The sequence below is a fragment of the Anas platyrhynchos genome, chromosome 10 (genome assembly GCF_047663525.1).
Source record: "Anas platyrhynchos isolate ZD024472 breed Pekin duck chromosome 10, IASCAAS_PekinDuck_T2T, whole genome shotgun sequence".
NCBI lineage: Eukaryota > Metazoa > Chordata > Aves > Anseriformes > Anatidae > Anas > Anas platyrhynchos.
This window is the reverse complement of record NC_092596.1, coordinates 25,020,057-25,038,541: the sequence shown is the minus strand read 5'-3', so window position 1 is coordinate 25,038,541 and position 18,485 is coordinate 25,020,057. Positions and strand designations below refer to the sequence as shown.

General features: G+C 37.1%; 1 protein-coding gene across 6 annotated transcripts in view; it reads left to right on the top strand.

The window, feature by feature from the left end:
• ZC3H12B (zinc finger CCCH-type containing 12B) overlaps nt 1-18,087 on the top strand; it is a 31,978-nt gene extending 13,891 nt beyond the window's left edge. For all 6 annotated transcript variants that reach the window (XM_038184679.2, XM_027465230.3, XM_072042978.1 and 3 more), the window contains 5 exons: nt 5,242-6,016; nt 10,161-10,300; nt 11,043-11,277; nt 11,369-11,475; nt 12,017-18,087. In XM_038184679.2, the coding sequence (XP_038040607.1) occupies nt 5,406-6,016; nt 10,161-10,300; nt 11,043-11,277; nt 11,369-11,475; nt 12,017-13,437 (2,514 nt within the window). In that variant the 5' untranslated portion in view covers nt 5,242-5,405 and the 3' untranslated portion in view covers nt 13,438-18,087. The remainder of the gene's footprint in view (nt 1-5,241; nt 6,017-10,160; nt 10,301-11,042; nt 11,278-11,368; nt 11,476-12,016) is intronic.
• Nucleotides 18,088-18,485: the final 398 nt, after the last annotated feature.

Below are 18,485 nucleotides of genomic sequence, written 5' to 3'. Positions count from 1 at the left end.
TTATGTGATGGGTGGACCTGATGCTCTTAGGAGTACTTTCCAACCTAAATGATCCTATGATTCTGTTTCCTCTCAGCATCAAGCTTCTGTTAAAGCAATTTTGTAAGTTCCTACTTACTGTTTTTAATCAGAAATTTCTTTAGTTTGGCTGTTGCAAAGGAAGCAGTTGTACAATGGACATGAGTGGTGAATTCAAGACACCCTGTGCTTAAGTGTTTGAAGGTACTGAGAAAAGAGAAAATAATTTTCCTGATGGGCCAACATAATAGATGACTCCTTTATTTAAAGGAGAAGCATGTGGTCCAATAAGAAGGGATAATATACTAAATGCTTGCCATGCTGATGCTGTAGGTGGAGAGGTAATGATGGTGAGTAGAGGTTCTTAACTGGATGTCAGAACTAAACTGGGACCAAATATGGTTTCAGACATATGGTGGTACAGTGCTGAGACCTCAGTTTTCCAAGAATAGGGCATCTGAGCCTTTTCAGAATAGTGGTACTGATTAGACCTGGATCATTGGCATTGACAGTGACAGTGATTGATGTGCTTGTTGGATCAAAACACTAATTTACTGAAAAGCTAACATCCTCTGCAGAGATACTCTCTGTACTGAAGCGATCCTGGGCTCCAGAATAAGATGACAGTTATTCAAAAAACAAAAACAACAACCAACCAAACAAAAAACTTCTGCAACTTGAGGACAAGTAATCATCACTTTGTGTGCCTTGTCTCAGCTTGAGAATGGGCTTGTTTGGGAGGGTGGTCTGGATCATAGTTAGTGAAAACACAGTAAATCTATACCAATAACCGTGGGCTATAAAGAGTTCCAGGGGCCATGACAGGGTGTACGTTAGACTGTTCAGGACTGCGAAGAAATGAGGGAGACACCATGGTGCTTTCTGTGTAACTGAGTGATGGTATTACACACCTGACTTCTAATCTGGATGGTGTGAGGAAGAAGGCTGTGTTAAAGTAGTGGTAGTTAATGCTGATGCTGCTTTCTTTTTGTTCATTTCCTCTTTCTGCTACGTTTTCTGGCTTGGGAGAAACACGCTTCTTCCTTCCCAGGTGCCCTCTCCCAGTGGTCAGTGGGAAAGTGTGAGGGCTTGGTCCTGTGCAGTAACTCTATTTATTTATTTATTTATAGTTTTGGTACCCCTGAACTGACAATGAGGTGTCTCATTGTGTGAGAATCTTGATGTAGTGTATTTGGGAACAAATTCTACCATGTGCAAGTCTGTGGATGCAGGGAAACAGTTAAGTTGCACAGACAAAGTGACTGGATAAGGACAGAGAGCCTGCTGTACCAGCTGACTGGTTTTGTAGGAGCTCTCTGAACAAAAGTGCGTAAGTTTGTGAACATGCACTCTGGAGACTGCTTCCCTCATTTTCTGGTAACATGGCAGTTGATGCTAGAACAGGTTATCTAAACTATTTGAAAAAATTGCATGTTGTGAAAACAGCTTTGGGTGCTGGTTGTTCAAAGAAAATGAGAAAACCTTTTTGCTTTTCCTGAGGCTACAATGCCTACATACTTTTTTTTTTTTTTTTTTTTTTTTTTTTTCCCTGTGTGTTTATATTCTAAATTATTTTTGATTTCAGGATTACTTAGGTCTAACTATGATCTAACTGTTGACTTCTTGTTAAAATAGGAGCTTACTTTCAGGGAAGGAAAAATAAAATTTTTGATAAAGTGCTTATATGATGTTAAATAACAGAAAACTAAAGATATGTATATCTAACTGGGAGAATGCAACAAAATGGTGATATGTGCAGATAAGAGATACTGTTTTCCAGCTAAGAAAGAGGGAAAACAAACAAACAAACAAACATTTATAGTTGCCTTTTTAAAAAAAAAAAAAAGTTGAAAAATCTAAATGTGGAATAAATAGTCATAAGTGATAGTGACAGTCCTAAGCAGATTATTTTTTGACTGGAAAAAAATCATGGTCTCTTTTAAAGTGGATCCAGTTGATTTCACTTCCAGTTGGGTGGGAACATATTTTGCTTGCAGCTTAAAGTGTTATCTAAGCACTTGTAAGAAAATGTAAATTTGGTCCTGTAAAAATTAGTTTAAGTGGATTATTGTATGTATATGTGCATCACAAAAAGGGCATGAATGAGTGAGAGTTGTTACATTTGTCACTATTTGGAGTAATTTTGAGATTGCTAATGGTCATCAGTCAAGCTAGCCACCTTTGTCACCCGTTTTCCTTAGTTACCTAAGAACCACCCAGGTATATCTGAAAATCTTCAAATCTTCATCCAAGAAAATCTTCATTCTGACTGGTCTCTGCATGATATAAGAACTAGGCCTATATTTTCAGAAGGTGCTTTATTTATTTATTTTTTTTTCTTCTTAACCTTTATTTTCATTTCACAGTTGATGATTGGAGTAATTCCCTCTTAACCACTTTACAAGGTCACCAGTGAATTGAATAAAATATGAAAGACTTTTTCCTCAAAACAAACAAAGCACACAATCATAAAATTTTAATCTAAGATACTTGCCTATAATTGCTCATTAGTAAACACAGATTTTCTTTAATACCTCCTACCTTTCAGGTCTAAAATCACAACTAGAATGTCTGTAGGTAGATACGTGTTTTGAGACATTAGGTAGTGTCACTGGAAATGTTGGTTGAAGCTCATTGTATTCTGGGTAAATATATCCCATCTCTACCAGTGTGTAAATTTACCACAGCTAAGTGAAATGTATAACTGAAGAGCGTAAATTAGAGTGCAGTCTTGTAGATTTTTACTGCTTGGCCTGTTTATGGTAATTAAAAATTACCATGTAAGCATTCCATAGACAAATAATCTTTTTTCACCTTGAAACAGTTTAAAGCCAATAAGGATCTGTCTTGGAAATGCTTTGACATTTTAGTGGGTTTGATCATCAAATTTTATCACTCTTCTAAAATTGTTTTTCTCTGAAATTTTCTCATAAGCAACAGAAAAACACCATTTAGTGTAGAGAAGTAGCGAAGGAGGAAAGCCTTTTGAGATGGGTGGTATATTAGGGGGCTGTGACTTTCAGCATCTTATCACCTAAAAGTGAAAGGATATTAAACTAAGGATGAATAATCTCTGCCTTATGTGCACGCTGCTGATTCTTTCATTTTCTTTGTGTCTTATAATGCTTTGTAAACTGTCCTCGTTTTTCAGCAAAAAGTAGAAACCATTTTTTCATTTGAAAATACCTTGTATGCAAGATATTTTTTTATATAGATATATATCTATCTCAGCAAATTAAAATGTTAGTGCATGTCAGCGTTTCCATTATTAGTCTCTTGATTTAAATGTCTAATGATTTTTGCTCTGTGGAACAATCTAAGATTCTGTTTTTAGGAAGAAAATCAAATAAATAATAAAATGAATAGTGTCAGAGGTTTTATTTTAGCCATGCTAGATGCACCTTTTCCCTTCCAGTGCAGACTCCAGTACTTGTTTTCATACCTTAGGTTTAGCAATGCTGTACAGCACAGTAACTCCTTTGACGTACATTAACAGAGTATTTCTCCTGTTGCTTTCTGTTTTGGTAGACTGCAGTAACTAAGTAAGAGCCACTTTGGTCTCTTGGGAAGATGGGAATGAGATTTTTTAAAAGCTTTTGAATACAAGTGTATTTGGTAACATCTTGCATATAAATGATTCACATGCTTGTTTGAGTACTTTTTGGAGGAAAGCTTCGTTGTCTTTTAATGCTAGCTTAAATCCTGAAGGAGTGGAAGAGATGTGAGAGGAAACTAAAAAAGTGCATGACAGAGATGTAAATTTATTCTTAGTTACATCAGTGAGGTGCATTATTAGAGGAGGACATCTTTGGCTGATCTGTGTTCCAGTGCCGAAGTCATGCTTATTTTGTATCACAAAAATTATCATTACAATCCTGGGAAAGACCTTTTAATGTGTCCACAGCTTACATTTACAGAATTCTGCAGAACACAAAGAAGTATATTTGAAAACTGAAGTCAGTACTACGGTTTCATTTGTGATTGCTGTTTAAATGCAGGATCATGTTCCTCATGCTTCTTCAGACTACATATTTGCTGACAGAAGTCTCTACTACAGGTGTAGCTTTAAAACAGTTCATGCTCTTTTGAGACTTGGGTACCTCTTCATTTTCTCTTTCACTCTTTCTTATTTTTGTCTGTAGCTACCTAAGGAGATTACTTTAACAGAAGCAAAATGTATTAAAATGAGGAACCGGATTTAAAATAAATGCCTTCATCATGACAATTAAATCATTATTTTTCATTACTCACACCAAATTCTGTTTTCTCAGTCTGCTGTTTTACAAAGAGGAGTGGGGCTTGCAACTGTCTGAAAGAAGGCATTGTGTTAATTACTTTCATCAGCTTGTCAATGTTGCTGGTTGAAGCTGAAATCCCTTTTACGCCTTTAGTGCTAATTTATTAATTCCTTTTATTATTCCATGTTTCTCCATCAGTTTTCTCCAGCTACCTGTATTTATCTATAGGTCTGAGATGACCCTTTTCTCTAAAACATGTTTTGCAATTCTTTTTAAAAAAATATTTTTCAAAGTCTCCATGACGTCAGTTCAGCACTTCATGTCACCTTGACCTTCTACTTTTGCAGACCTATCAACAGGATTCCTTGAACATTTTTTCCTCTGGTATAAGACAAGAATTACAAGCATGTATCCTGACTTTTTGACAAAATGTAGTACCCATCCTTGATTTTGGAATTTTCAGTGTAGTAGGTACAGTAAACAAAAAATGCAAGATTATTGTTGCGTAGAACCTTTTTGCATGTTTGTATTTACCTTTGCATGTCTAGCAGCCAGTTTACACTAAACTTACGAAAGTTTGGCTTATCAACTCTGATTGTAAAACCTTACTGAAAGAGACTGAAATGGCTTATGGTAGAACTTATGCGTACTGGAACACCACACAATTGTTGCTGAAGTGTACAAACTGTTTCTGCAGTAGAAGGCTGTAAAGACAGCTTTCTAGTGAAAGTCATGGGTCACCCTTTTCTTTTTTTTTTCTGTAAATATTAATAAGATACTCCAGTAATTACAGCTATAATTAATACTGAGGAAAATAAATTTTTCATGTGTAAAGAGACAACAAAATTATGTGCTTTATATGATCAATCTTCATGTGGAAATCTGAATGACTAGGGACCTCTATTGACTTGTAAACAAAGTTAGCATAGTAAAGTATTTTGCAGAATTCGATGAAAGCTAATTTTTATCTTTTTATTTTTTAAAGGAACTTCATGTTGGCGTTGTTTATGCCAGAACATAGTAAGCAAGGCATAGCTCCAGACTTGTGTAAACTTTTATCTAGCCAACACGATGCAATTGAGTATGAATTCCAGGTTGCTCTGGAAATGAAAGAGAAGTTCTGAGCTCTCTGGCTGGAAGCTGAACGTGATGACGGCCTGGTCCATGGTAGGGAAGCTGAAAATGGAGAAGAGGCACTCCAGAGAAGACAGAAACGTGGAACAAGATGCTGGGGAATGCAGTGCTGAATCCGAGGAATGGACGAGTTCAGAAAGTGAACCTGAGCAACCATACTTCAGAAGCAGCTGTAGCAATATTCAGTGGAGAGAAAAGGAGGTTTCCACTAAACCACATCGGCCACTCTGTCGCTCCCCTTGTTTGGATCGCCCAAGTTTTTCACAGAGCAGTATCACACAAGACCTGAAGCTAGACGAATGCAAAACGAGTTTGGACAAGGAATACCAAGCTAAAATGGATTTTGCTTTAAAACTTGGGTATGCAGGAGATCAGATCCAGGCTGTACTGAATAAACTGGGAGCAGATGCGCTCATCAATGATGTTCTGGCTGAACTTGTGAGACTTGGCAACAAAAGTGAATCAGAAGGACAGAACAGTGCCAGCAGTACCACTAGTACTCTGGTGCCAAGAGGCCCTTGTCCAAAGGAAATAGCAAGCCCTGAATTGTCACTTGAAGATGAAGTTGTGGATAACAGTGATAACTTGAGGCCAATCGTCATTGATGGAAGCAATGTGGCTATGAGGTGGGTCTCCCTGTCACAACATTTGAAAAGAATAAATCACAAAAATATTTTTGAGCAGAATTGATATTGACTGTAAAGTCATTTTAAGTTGTATAGTATATTTACACTGAGAGCGAATCTTCCTTATGGAGTCTTTACTCCAGGCTTTTAAATATGATGTCACTCCTTTATATGCAATCCCTGTTCCCCCTACCCCCTCTTTAAACAAACTTCTCCCCTCAAATCTGTTGTTCCAGCAATTTAACTATGCTGTGCTTTTGAGTGGATGGGTTTAATTCCTTTTTAAGTCCTTGAACGATGTTGCAAATTATTCCTCTTTATTACCCAGAGGTAACCGAATAGGAGAGGAAAACCTTGTTCTTTCAAAAATGACATGTAGTATATGCTGATGATGTGCAGTGGACTTCAGGGAAGTTGAACTATTGCTGATCAAGCTTGCTTGGAATTCAGGGCAATTTAGCAGTGTCAGTACAGGGCTGTGCATGAGCTGAACATGCTGACTCACATAGCTATGGTGCTTGTAAATTCAGACACGTGTGGACACATGCACATGGCTGTTTGGGTAAACAATAGCTCAGGAGAGTTCTGTCCCATGGCACTTCGGAGCATGTCTGTAGAACGTACAGTTAGCTAGACAATGCTTTTGCTTTTCATTGAGGAAAGTATATTTTTCTATAAGGGAGTTGTTTAAACTGTCTGGTGATCAGTGGTATTAAGATTTTTGAGGTTCTTTTTTTATGAAGATGTCCTTTAGTATCAGCTTTTTGCTCTAAAAGAATTTGTGGTAAGATTCTTTTTCTATGTATTAAGAAAATTCAAATTTGTATAGGTGTATTGAGTTTTAATGGTGTAGTAGTTTTAAACTGAAAGAGTGTAGATGAAATACAAGGAAGAAATTCTTTACTTGGAGGGTGTTGAAGGCACAGGCACAGGCACTGGCACAGGCTGCCCAGAGAAGGTGTGGATGCCCCACCCCTGAAAGTGCTCAAGGCCAGGCTGGATGGGGCTTTAGGAAACCTAGTGTGATGGGAGGTGTCCCTGCCTGTGATAGGGGGGTGGTACTGGATGATCTTGAAGGTCCCTTCCAGCCCAAGCTGTTCTGTGATTCTGTGTCTCTCATTATGTACGCATTTGTCTTCCTGAGCAACTGTGGCATGTATTGAGGCCCTGCTCCCTTAGAAGTGGCTGAACATCACTTGCTGATGCAAATTTTTTTTTTTCCTTCTTTTGCTTCTGTGCTTCCTCTGCTTTTCTTTCATTAAACTTCTCCTGTCTCAAACCTGCATGGTTTTTATTCCTCCATCTCATTTTCTCTGTCCTGCTAAGGAGGGGGAGTGAGAGAGCAGCTATGTGGTACTTAGCTGCCTATCAGTATTAAACTACAACACCATCCAAAAGATGTCACTGTAAAGCAACATCACCAATACTGGTTTTCTTAACTTTTTTTTTTCTTTTTCTGTTTGTTTTATTTTCAGCCTCTGTACTGCTTGAATTACTCCTGACAGCAGCTAAAGAAAAGTGTGTGCATGTACTCTGATTGCATAGCTTAGCACTGGTACTCTGTTTCTGAAACAAAAGGCGTATGAAAATTTACAAGAATATTAAATTCTGTAAAATCTGAAATGTACAACATCTAAAGAAAATTGTTTTAGTAACATTGTTGCTTTTGTACAAATTATTAATTTAAGTTGCAAGGATTTGGAAAATGCTGGTGAACCATAGGCCTTAGTTATACCATTGATATTAGATACCTGTCTGCCTTTAGTCTATTTCAGTGTTACTTTGTATGACATTTTGAGCCCAAGAAGAGCACATACCCTGCTACACTGGTAATCCATGATTTTTTTCCAATAATAATAATGAGATTATTAAAGTAAAATTTGAGTGATTATCTAAAGATTAATACTAAAGAGAATTTCAATAACATGCAAATCTCTTAATTATGCAGCATTGCTCTGCAGGCTGAGAATACCTGAAAAAGGTAATATACTTCTTATGTTTATAAATAGTGCAGTCGTTGGTGATGTAAATGGCAACCTTGCCGTGAAGGTAAATTATATATATTGTATCTGAAAGGTGTCTAGAAAGAACCATTTCCAGTATAGGAATTTTCTTGCCCAGTTTTGGGGGCAGCTTAGAACAGGATGGTACAGCAACTGGATGCCACTTTGTGTACAGCCAGTGCCAACTGCTTTAAGTAGTGGGAGGCATTCATGGCATTGTATAGAGCCACAGAGCCTCCTTAATTACAGCCAACTGCTTGGACTACCCACATGCTGTGGGGCTGCTATAGAGGAGTCATCGCCTGTATTTCGCACTGCTAGATAGGCCTCTGGTTAGTTCTGGTGAGGGGTGTCATCACTGCACATGGCCCTTCCAGTGTTCTGGGAGCCTCCTGGGCCAGGCCATACAGCCTACTCTACTTTTACACTCTATTTTTTGGGCAAAGAAAACAGGCTTGATTCTAAATATGAAATCCAGACATAAGGCAATCTGTATGTCTTTCTTACCTGTGTAGAATAAGTAGAATCATAAAATATCCTGAGTTGGAAGGAGCCCACAAGGACCATCGAGTCCAAACTCTGGGTTCCCAAAAGGACCACCCAAAAATCAGACCATGTGTCTTGAGAGTGTTGTCCAAGTACTTCTTGAACTATGTCAGGCTTGGTGCAGTGACCACTGCCCTGGGGAGCCCATTCCAGTGCCCAACCACCCTTGGTGCAGAACCCGCTCGAACACCCAGCCTGACCCTCCCCTATTCCACTGTCCCAGCCCCATGCTGGTCCCTTGGGTCCTGTTGCTAGCCCCAGAGAGCACAGCTCAGTGCCTGCCCCTGCGCTCCCCTTGTGAGGCAGCTGAAGGTCACCATGAGGCCTACCCTCGGCCTGCTCTGCTCTGGGCTGAACAAACCAAAGGACCTCCTCAACTGCTCCTCATGCGTCTTGCTCTCTAGAGCCTTCACTACTTTTGTTGCACTCCTTTGAACAATCTTTTAGTTTTGTGTCCTTTATATTGTGGTGCCCAAATCTGGACACGGTACTTGAGGTGACACTGCACCAGCACAGAGTAGGGTGGGACAATCGCTTCCTTCGACGGGCTAGCAGTGCTCTGCTTGATGCACCCTAGGATGTGGTTGGCCCTCCTCGGAGGCCAAATACTAAGGATGTAATGCTTAATATATGTACTCATGTACATGTATTATTCAGGTATTCCTGAACTATTTCCCGAGAGGATTTACAATGAACTGAAGAATCAGGTTTTATGTTTAGCAAATCAAGACAGGTACACCTGTGAGGTAGACTGAATGAGATTCATAAATAAAATTTTAACTAGATTCCACCAAGCCTGTAAATATACTTTGTAAAATGAAGTGATGTAAAGCTACTTTAAACCCCCCTTTTCTCACTTAGTTGCAGTTTCAGAGACTCCAGTTTGTTTCAGAAAACAAATTATTGATTTTGGTGGGAAGAAAGGAAGGAGCTCCAACAACTTAATTATTTCTGTCTAAGAGAGAGAAATAAATCAATATATAAAGTAATGAAAAAAGCAGAATGTTTATTAAACTTTTGTAAACTTTTTTCTTTTTCACAGAATCACAGAATTTCTAGGTTGGAAGAGACCTCAAGATCATCGAGTCCAACCTCTGACCTAACGCTAACAGTCCCCACTAAACCATATCCCTAAACTAGATTTTAAACATCTAGATTTTCTTTAATCTAGATGTTTAAAAGCAACTATATTACCCATGACAGCCAGCATGGTTAGTTTCTTTCTTTTCTATTATAACTATCTTTTTATGGTGCTACTTAAGGTAAGCTTAATTTGTTGGGGGAGGTAATAATTTTTCATTAGGTCACCTAATAGAATGAAAAAGCAGAAATTTCACCAGCAGAAAAAGCAGTCAAATGTCACCATTTCTAATGCCTGAGTATCAGCATTGTAATCTGATGATTAAATAGCTCTGGACAACTGTCATTTTCCAGCTGTATAAGCTGGTTTAATAAAAAGATTTACTTGTCTTTACAAACTCTGTTTCCTTTATATCCGTAGACCACAGCAGCTTTGAAAGGAGAAGAACAACAAAACCCAAAGTCAAATGTAACTTTTGTCTTTGCTGTTTCTAAGACTTCTGCATTTTTTTCAGCCATGGAAATAAAGAAGGATTTTCCTGTCGAGGAATTCAACTAGCTGTTGATTGGTTTCTGGAAAAAGGACATAAAGATATCACTGTGTTTGTACCTGCATGGAGAAAAGAACAGTCTCGACCTGATGCACCAATTACAGGTAATGGATCAAGATTCTCTTTGACCCCTTGGTTTAAATAAATAAATGTGGTGTAGTAAAACAGAACTGCGTCATCCTTCTAACGGGTACTACATACTGGGTTGTGGACAATACTCAACTGGGTTGAGCCCCAACAACTCAATTGTTTGTTTGAAAATAAGACAATTTCACTGGTGAAGAACACATTTGGTATTTGCATCTGCAAAAAATGGTAGGTTTTGTAGTATTTATGGATCATGTCAATGCTGTTGAGTGAGGTATTCCTAATTTTTCCACTAGCAAACATTGTTTAGTATACAGGAACTGATTCTTAGTTGCTGGGCTAGTATAAAAATAAGCTGTATAAGGCCAGGGACTAATTTAATAGTGTTATCTTGAACACTGAAGAAGCAGAATGTGCTTTGACCTATAGACAGTACTTATATTTTATTCTAGGCTAACAAGAAAGATACTTTAAGACAGTAACAACTGAATTCTTGACATGTATGTTTTCTCACTCTTTCTGAACATAGTTGTTTACAGAGGAGCAGAGCAGTTATGAAGGTTAAATGTTGAATATTTATCTATTGCTTTGAAAGCTCAGAAATAAATTGGCATTCTCTTTTTTTTTTAAATGATAATGAGGACCATATATGCACATAGTTACAAAATACCACTTCAGAAAAGAGGAAGAGAAATAAAAGCTGCATTAAAAAAAAAAAAAAGACTTTAAAGAAGCTTCTTGACTAAACTTATTTTACAGATCAAGAAATCTTACGTAAATTGGAGAAAGAAAAAATTCTTGTTTTCACCCCATCTCGAAGAGTTCAAGGAAGAAGAGTAGTTTGCTATGATGACCGATTCATAGTAAAACTTGCTTTTGACTCAGATGGCATCATTGTATCAAATGACAACTATAGGGATCTTCAGAACGAAAAACCAGAATGGAAGAAGTTCATAGAGGAGCGACTGCTAATGTATTCTTTTGTGAATGACAAGTATGTTTTTTTTCTTCATAAGTTAGGCAAATTTGCCAATTCAGAATCCTTGTTAAAAGCTGAATTTCACATTTCATTTATTTTGCATCAGATTTATGCCTCCTGATGATCCTTTAGGACGTCATGGTCCAAGCCTTGAAAATTTCTTAAGGAAAAGGCCAGTTATTCCTGAACATAAAAAACAACCGTGTCCTTATGGTAAGTGCTTAAGTCAGATTGATTTGCTGTATTTGAAGGTAGGTGAAGCAAGCAATTAATTAACATAATCTCTTTACTTTAAAAAAAGAAACAACTTATTTTTCTTGTTGTCATCCAAGCACTGTATTTATTTTTTATACCTGTCATGCCAATATTAATAAAAACAATATAGCAGAAAATTAAGGCCAACCAGATACAGCTTGTGTATATCACAGCTTTTTGCTATTTTTTTTTCCTGTTTTTTATTCAATGAAGGAGATTCATAACCATACAGACCATGTTAGAGTGCTGTTTGTTTTGTATAGCATTGATTATGGTGTCAGTATTGAAATCATGAGCAGTAGAAAGAAAAGTTATGTGTCTTGCCCTTGACACAGTGATATACCTGGCTATAGGTAATAACAGAGTTTGATTACTTGTTTATATAATTATTCCTTACAGTTATAGTAAAGAAACATTACAAGTAAGAAACAGTTAAAGAGAAAGATAGTAGTATCAATTAACCTTTGGTTTATTTATCTTGCGAATACTTTTCTTACAGGTAAAAAGTGCACCTATGGGCACAAATGTAAATATTACCACCCAGAACGGGCAAACCAACCTCAAAGGTCAGTAGCGGATGAGCTTCGGATAAGTGCCAAATTATCTGCTGTGAAAACTATGAGTGAGGGAGCCTTGGCCAAATGTGGCACAGGGCCATCCAGCTCCAAAGGAGAGATCAGTTCTGAAGTGAAACGCATTGCCCCCAAACGCCAGTCAGATCCAAGCATTAGATCAGTAGCTGTGGAGCCTGAGGAAAAGTTAACAGTAGCCCGCAAGTCTGAGGCCAGCTCTGTCCCGTCTCTGGTTTCTGCATTAAGTGTACCAACGCTCCCTCCACCAAAAAGCCATGCAGCTGGTGCATTAAATACTCGTTCTGCAAGCAGTCCGGTGCCAGGTTCCTCACAGTTCACGCATCAGAAATCCTCACTGGAACACATGTCCAGTGTGCAATATCCTCCTATACTAGTCACCAATAGCCATGGCACCTCAGTTAGTTACACTGACCAGTATCCCAAATACGAATCGTTAGGGGACCATGGCTATTATTCCTTACTCAGTGATTTCTCCAACTTGAGCGTAAGTAGTATGCATAACACAGATTATTACGGGGCTGATACGGACCAGGGGATGTATTCTAGAAACTCAAGCCCCTGTCCTGACAATTGCTTAAGCCATACAAGTAATGATTCTTATTCCTCTTACAATGACTTGTATCTGGGTGTAGCAGATGCCAGTCCAGAAGACAATGTGAAGATCCATAGACTGCCATCGCAAAATCGTCTTCAGCCTTTTTCCCATGGTTACCATGAAGCCTTAAATAGAGTTCAGAGTTACGGAACTGAAGAGCCTAAGCAATCCCTTCGCAAACAGTCAGTTTCCCACTTAGGCCTGCATGCCCAGCATCCAGTTGTTGGAGCACGGTCCAGTTGTCCAGGAGAATACCCTGTGCCTCAAAATATTCATCCATCAACTGCACAACCAAGCCGTGCCTTGGTCATGACAAGAATGGACAGTATTTCTGACTCACGGCTTTATGAAAGTAATCCTGCACGGCAGAGAAGACCACCTCTCTGTCGAGAACAGCATGCTAGCTGGGATCCGTTACCATGTGCATCAGACTCTTACACTTACCACTCGTATCCATTGAGTAACAACCTCATGCAGCCGTGTTATGAACCTGTAATGGTAAGAAGCATGCCTGAGAAGATGGAGCAACTCTGGAGGAATCCATGGATTGGGATATGTGGTGAGCCACGGGAACCACATATCATTCCAGAACATCAGTATCAAACATACAAGAACCTCTGCAATATATTTCCACCAAGCATTGTCCTTTCTGTGATGGAAAAGAATCCCCACATGACAGATGCACAACAGCTGGCAGCTATGATTGTTGCCAAATTAAGAACAGGGCGTTAAATTACTTTAGCCTCTTTTGGATAAATGAAACTATACAGTGCATAGGAACTGGAATTAAAATGAAGACGGGAGTGGGCCAGTCTACTGTAAATATTTTCTAATAAGTTTAGTATATAGTCCTGTACACAGTAGCAATCATATATATAGATAGAGGCACTATATAAGAGTTGATTATATTGTAAATTTTAAGATTTTAAATATAGGGATTTTTAATAGTGTTTTACAGGAAATGCATACCTTGCTGCATGGATAGCTCATTAAGAACTACAATGTCACGTTCAGTGTCTCAAAGCTTTTAATACAAAATTATTGTTAGAAATTATATTGCATGTATTAGTGTACACTTTCAATTTGATTCTCAATACCTAATTGGCCTTTCAAAGCATGCTCTATACAGTCCCAGATGACTTTTAGGGTTTCAGCTTTGCCGTTTGACACTGCCTATTGGTACATCAAATAGCGGAAAAATAAACTTGAAAAAAATTACTCAATTTGTAGAAGGATAAACTGGTTGAATCTCTTTCAGCTTTTGAATGTCAGTATTGTTGGTACTTCTTAAATTTCAAAACTGTTCCCCAAGAGTTTATTGTCCAGTATGTTAGTTCAATCCAACAGAAGCCAAATACTTTATTAAATTAGGACCAAAAGATTAAGGAGTATGAAGGTGTGAGCACCATTCAGTAAACAAAAAGATGTTTAACTGTAGCTTCCCTCTTCAGAATTGCCTGTCAACTGTGCAGTGAACAGCTGCTGTTCTAGATGATTAGAGAAGACAAAAGAAAATTGTCAGTTTTATGTAAATTGGATTACTCAGACTCAAGCAACAGGAACTGAATGTTAACGTGGAAGCTCATCAGTAACTAAGCCCTTCTGGAGGCAAGGATGGTATTTGGATGAAACTAACATGCAAGATCTTGAGAAGGGAGTGTGAGAGGCTGTTTCCTGAAAAGAGATGCTACAGTTTGGGCTTGTAGCAAGGTTGGCCTCGTTTTGCTCTTCAGCTCCACGCAAAGGTGTGCATTTGCCTCATGATGGTTTCTAGAGTCCTGTTTCAACAGGTGAGATAATTTTGTGTGGCATTGCTTGCGCAACTGGTATTTTGCTCAGGGTGGGAACCTTTGTAGCTAAATGTCTCCAAAAGAGGCGTTTATTGTTTTTTAAGCTGCACTGACTGAACGCCCTTTTTTGAATCCATTGTATATTGCAACATTTTGAACCATTACTAACTCGATATGTCTCGAGCTAGGACTTGTTGACTTCTACTGTAGTTTTTTTCATGAAAGTTGAGAAGGCCTGGTTTTATGGCCTTTTGTTTCTTCATGAGAAGGTGTGACACTGCCTAAATGTTTCTTACTGTGAAACACACGGAACGTGAGGCTGCAGTCAGGGTTGTTTCTGGTGTTTTGATAATGGCTTGCATGCTGCTTTCTAGTTCTCTGTTTGTCTGAGGAACAAAACATTATTTCCTCCATTTGTGTTACTGTAATAATGGTTGGTTTGATTCACAGTATCTTGCAGGCTATTTATCATGTGTTCCTGTCAGGTCAAAAAAAACAACCAAACCAACAGCAAAGAAAACAATTAACATGTGCAATGACAATTAACATACGGATAATTGATAACTGTACCGTTTCACACATGATAAATATTCTTCCATTGGAACAGGTAACATATATAATGACTATGTCATTATGTATTTCAATTTAATTAACTTGCAGATGATTTTTGTATTTACACTTGATGTTTGAAAACAAGTAAGTTTTAATTAGTTGGTTAATGGGAAAAATAAGACTTTGGACACTTATAATAGTTGGAGAAGACAGAAAATTCTTGACCAATATTCAAATATGTTTCTTAGGAACCAGCATTTTCTGTTTTTAATTTGCAATTAATTCTTATTCTCTTCTCTTGCATGGTATAAGCAGCTGAGAGCAGTGCCTCAAATAACCAGAAATGACCTTTTGTTTGTTGATACAAATTGTATCTCTTTTTCTTGATTGTATAAAAACTGTTTTAAAAAAAAAAAAAAAAAACACACCAAAAAAAACCCACAACCCATAAACCTCTAGATAAACTTCAGTATTACATATTCACCACAATGTTTGTGACACTGTGTGTCACAGGGAAGTAGCCCATGAGTAATTATGAATCTTTTTTTATTTAAAATGGGCACTTGTAGTTTATAGACAAACAAGGACAACTTTTCAGAACCAGTTTAATATGTGCACAGAAACTGTGTGTACACCTCAAAGCATTACATGATTATCTTTAGTCTATTAAGCAGATACATTCTTGCACTAAACTTTATGTAAAAATCTTGCTGTTAGCTCATCTGCATGTGTTTAAAATGTAACAATATAATTGCTGTAGACACTGCTTTATTCTTAACAGATTCATTTATAAATTATTTAGGTTTAAAATGAAGTTTATTGTGCACTCACGTTTTCCATCTTGCATGGAATTAAATACTTGTATGTAGAAAAATGTTTGTTCCCTTTTTCTCCAATTATAAAGATAAGCTATCTTAAGAGGGTTTGGTAGGTGTTTTTGATGCTTTCAGATGTGGAAGCTTAAGCAGAAGTTACTGTATGAAGTTGTGGGTGGTTTCTGGAGAAACTCGTTTTTGTAGGACTTGTCTAGTTATTTTAATTTTCACTAACTTTGGTCTTACTGGTAAAAAGGAATTATTCTGAACAACGGGAATGCTATGCTACTGCAAACCCAGCATACCATTTCCCAAAGGCACTTCGAAGGCAAAATTGTCTTTTTCTAAGAAGCTATTTGCATCCATCCTGCGTAGAGTTATAGACTGGGCAGTGTAGCCTTGTGGAAATAATTTGCAAATCTTGTGCTTGTTTAGTCCTCCTTAGAGGTAATGAAACTTTTATATGTGACGTAGTCTTTCCTAATCAACTAGTTTAAGTGATAATTTTGCCATCCACATCTGTTCTGAGATATGTTTACAAGCCAATTCATAACACTGACACATTAATTAACCTTCAGTGCGTAAGCTTAGATTTCTTCTTACATGGAAGAGTTGATCTTATTAATACATGACCATAACTGTCTATATTGTAAATATAAGACTTTGTATAAATGCTCTTTTTGAGAGCATGGTATTTAAATGTTTTTAAAACTGTAAGAGAACAGTTCCAGAAACTATGTTTTAATAAAATCCATAGAATTAACAAAATTCTAGATGAGAAACTGGGAAAAAAAGAAAGTGGAAAGGTGAAATCCTGGCCTGTTTCAATCAGCAAGAGTTAAGCAGTAGACTTTAGCAGGGCCAGGGCACACTTCGGGAGTTCTGAATTACTGATCTTTAATCTTTAGCTATATCACTTTCACATAATTTATCACTTAAGTTCACAATGTTAAATTCATGATTCAAAAATCAAATGCTTTATGAGATGTCAGCCTAAGTTATTTTATGTGTTTTTGTAAGAATTACATGTTAGTGATATATTCAGTTGTACATACAGTATATTTGACTAACGTTAGTCCTGTTGTTGTCTTATTGAGCTACAGTAGTGGGCTTTATTCATCTGTAGAATTAAACGTTATGGTTTAATTGTTGTAAAATTTTATAAATCTCTTTGGGTTGCTTTGGTTGACCCAAATATAATGTAAGTCTCAATGACAAAATGAGTGAAAAATGGGTGTTAAACCAGTTATGTGGTATTTCTAAAACACTGTAGTAAGTGTGCAATGCTCTAGCTGCAGCTGCATGTATTTCATTCACTAGCATGAGTCTGTTTATGTTCAGCTTTTTGTAAAAATGTTTTAAATTTTAAACACTTGAAAATAGTGGGCATATGGTTGCTTAGAACAAGCAGAAAAATTCTCCATCAAAAAGTAACAAAACACAAAAGCATCTATTTAGACAAGTCCTCCATACATACTTTTAAAGCCAATTTGCCTCAAACTCTGAATTATGGCATTTTGGAATTCTTAATGATAAAGCCAGAAAATGCAAACAATAAATCCATTCAAGTAAGTCTGTTTAAGAAAATACTTGGTGGCATACATGTATACATGTGACTTACACCAAACTAGAATCAGGAACATTTCAGAGGATATATTTTGACTACAGTAATTAAAAAAAAAATCCATTCTAAAAAAAAGAAGGGACAGACATAATTTCTGTGACACTTTGCTCCACAGAAATACTACTTTTTCTTGACTTGCCAAAGGTTTACCTGAAACACTACTAATACCGGACTCATATTAGTCAGATCATGAGACTTGAATAGTCAAATCTCATTATTATTACTATGGTAAGTGTTCAGCTTTAATACCCTTCTTATGTACCCCATAGCAGTCTGTGTGACAGAGCGCTATTAACTGTATTTCTTGCAATATTTCAACTAGAAAAATACAAGTGCACTGTTACTTAAATTACTCTCATGCCAGTGTTTGCTTAGCCTTTGAAGAGCCCTTATACAATATCTATGATTTTGGTCTTTGATATTTATGTAAACATATTGAAATTATTGAGAGGAATCCAAAAGAAATATAGGCTGTAACCTGTACCTCCCTGCTCTGTGTAAAAGGTTTGCACAACTATTGAATATATATGAAATACGTTATACTTTATATATATATATACATATAAACCTGCTTATTTAATAAAACTGAGAGCCACTGGTTTATTTGTTTCTAGCTTTTTATTTTTCAACCCTTTTTAGGAGAGAGCCCTGAAGAACTGTTTTGCCCAAAACAATTGTCACAGTCCGTCCAAATTATTTCTCTTTTTTTGTAGATGATTTACAGGAAAAATACCCAGATTCTGAAATCATACATAATGCTTAGATTTTCTGTCTGCATTTGAATCTGTGTAGGAAAAGGACAAGAATAAAGGTATCCGCTTTACAGCGGAGGAGAGCCCTCTCCATACTATTTAGATCCCATTCTCTTGTCAATTTCTGTATTAAACAAATTTTCTTTGGCCATTTAAACACCTAATAATTTCCCTTACTGGGTGGCAGATGATACAATGTACAACTGCTTTCACTCAAAATTGCTTTAAATTGTTTGGTGAAAAAATT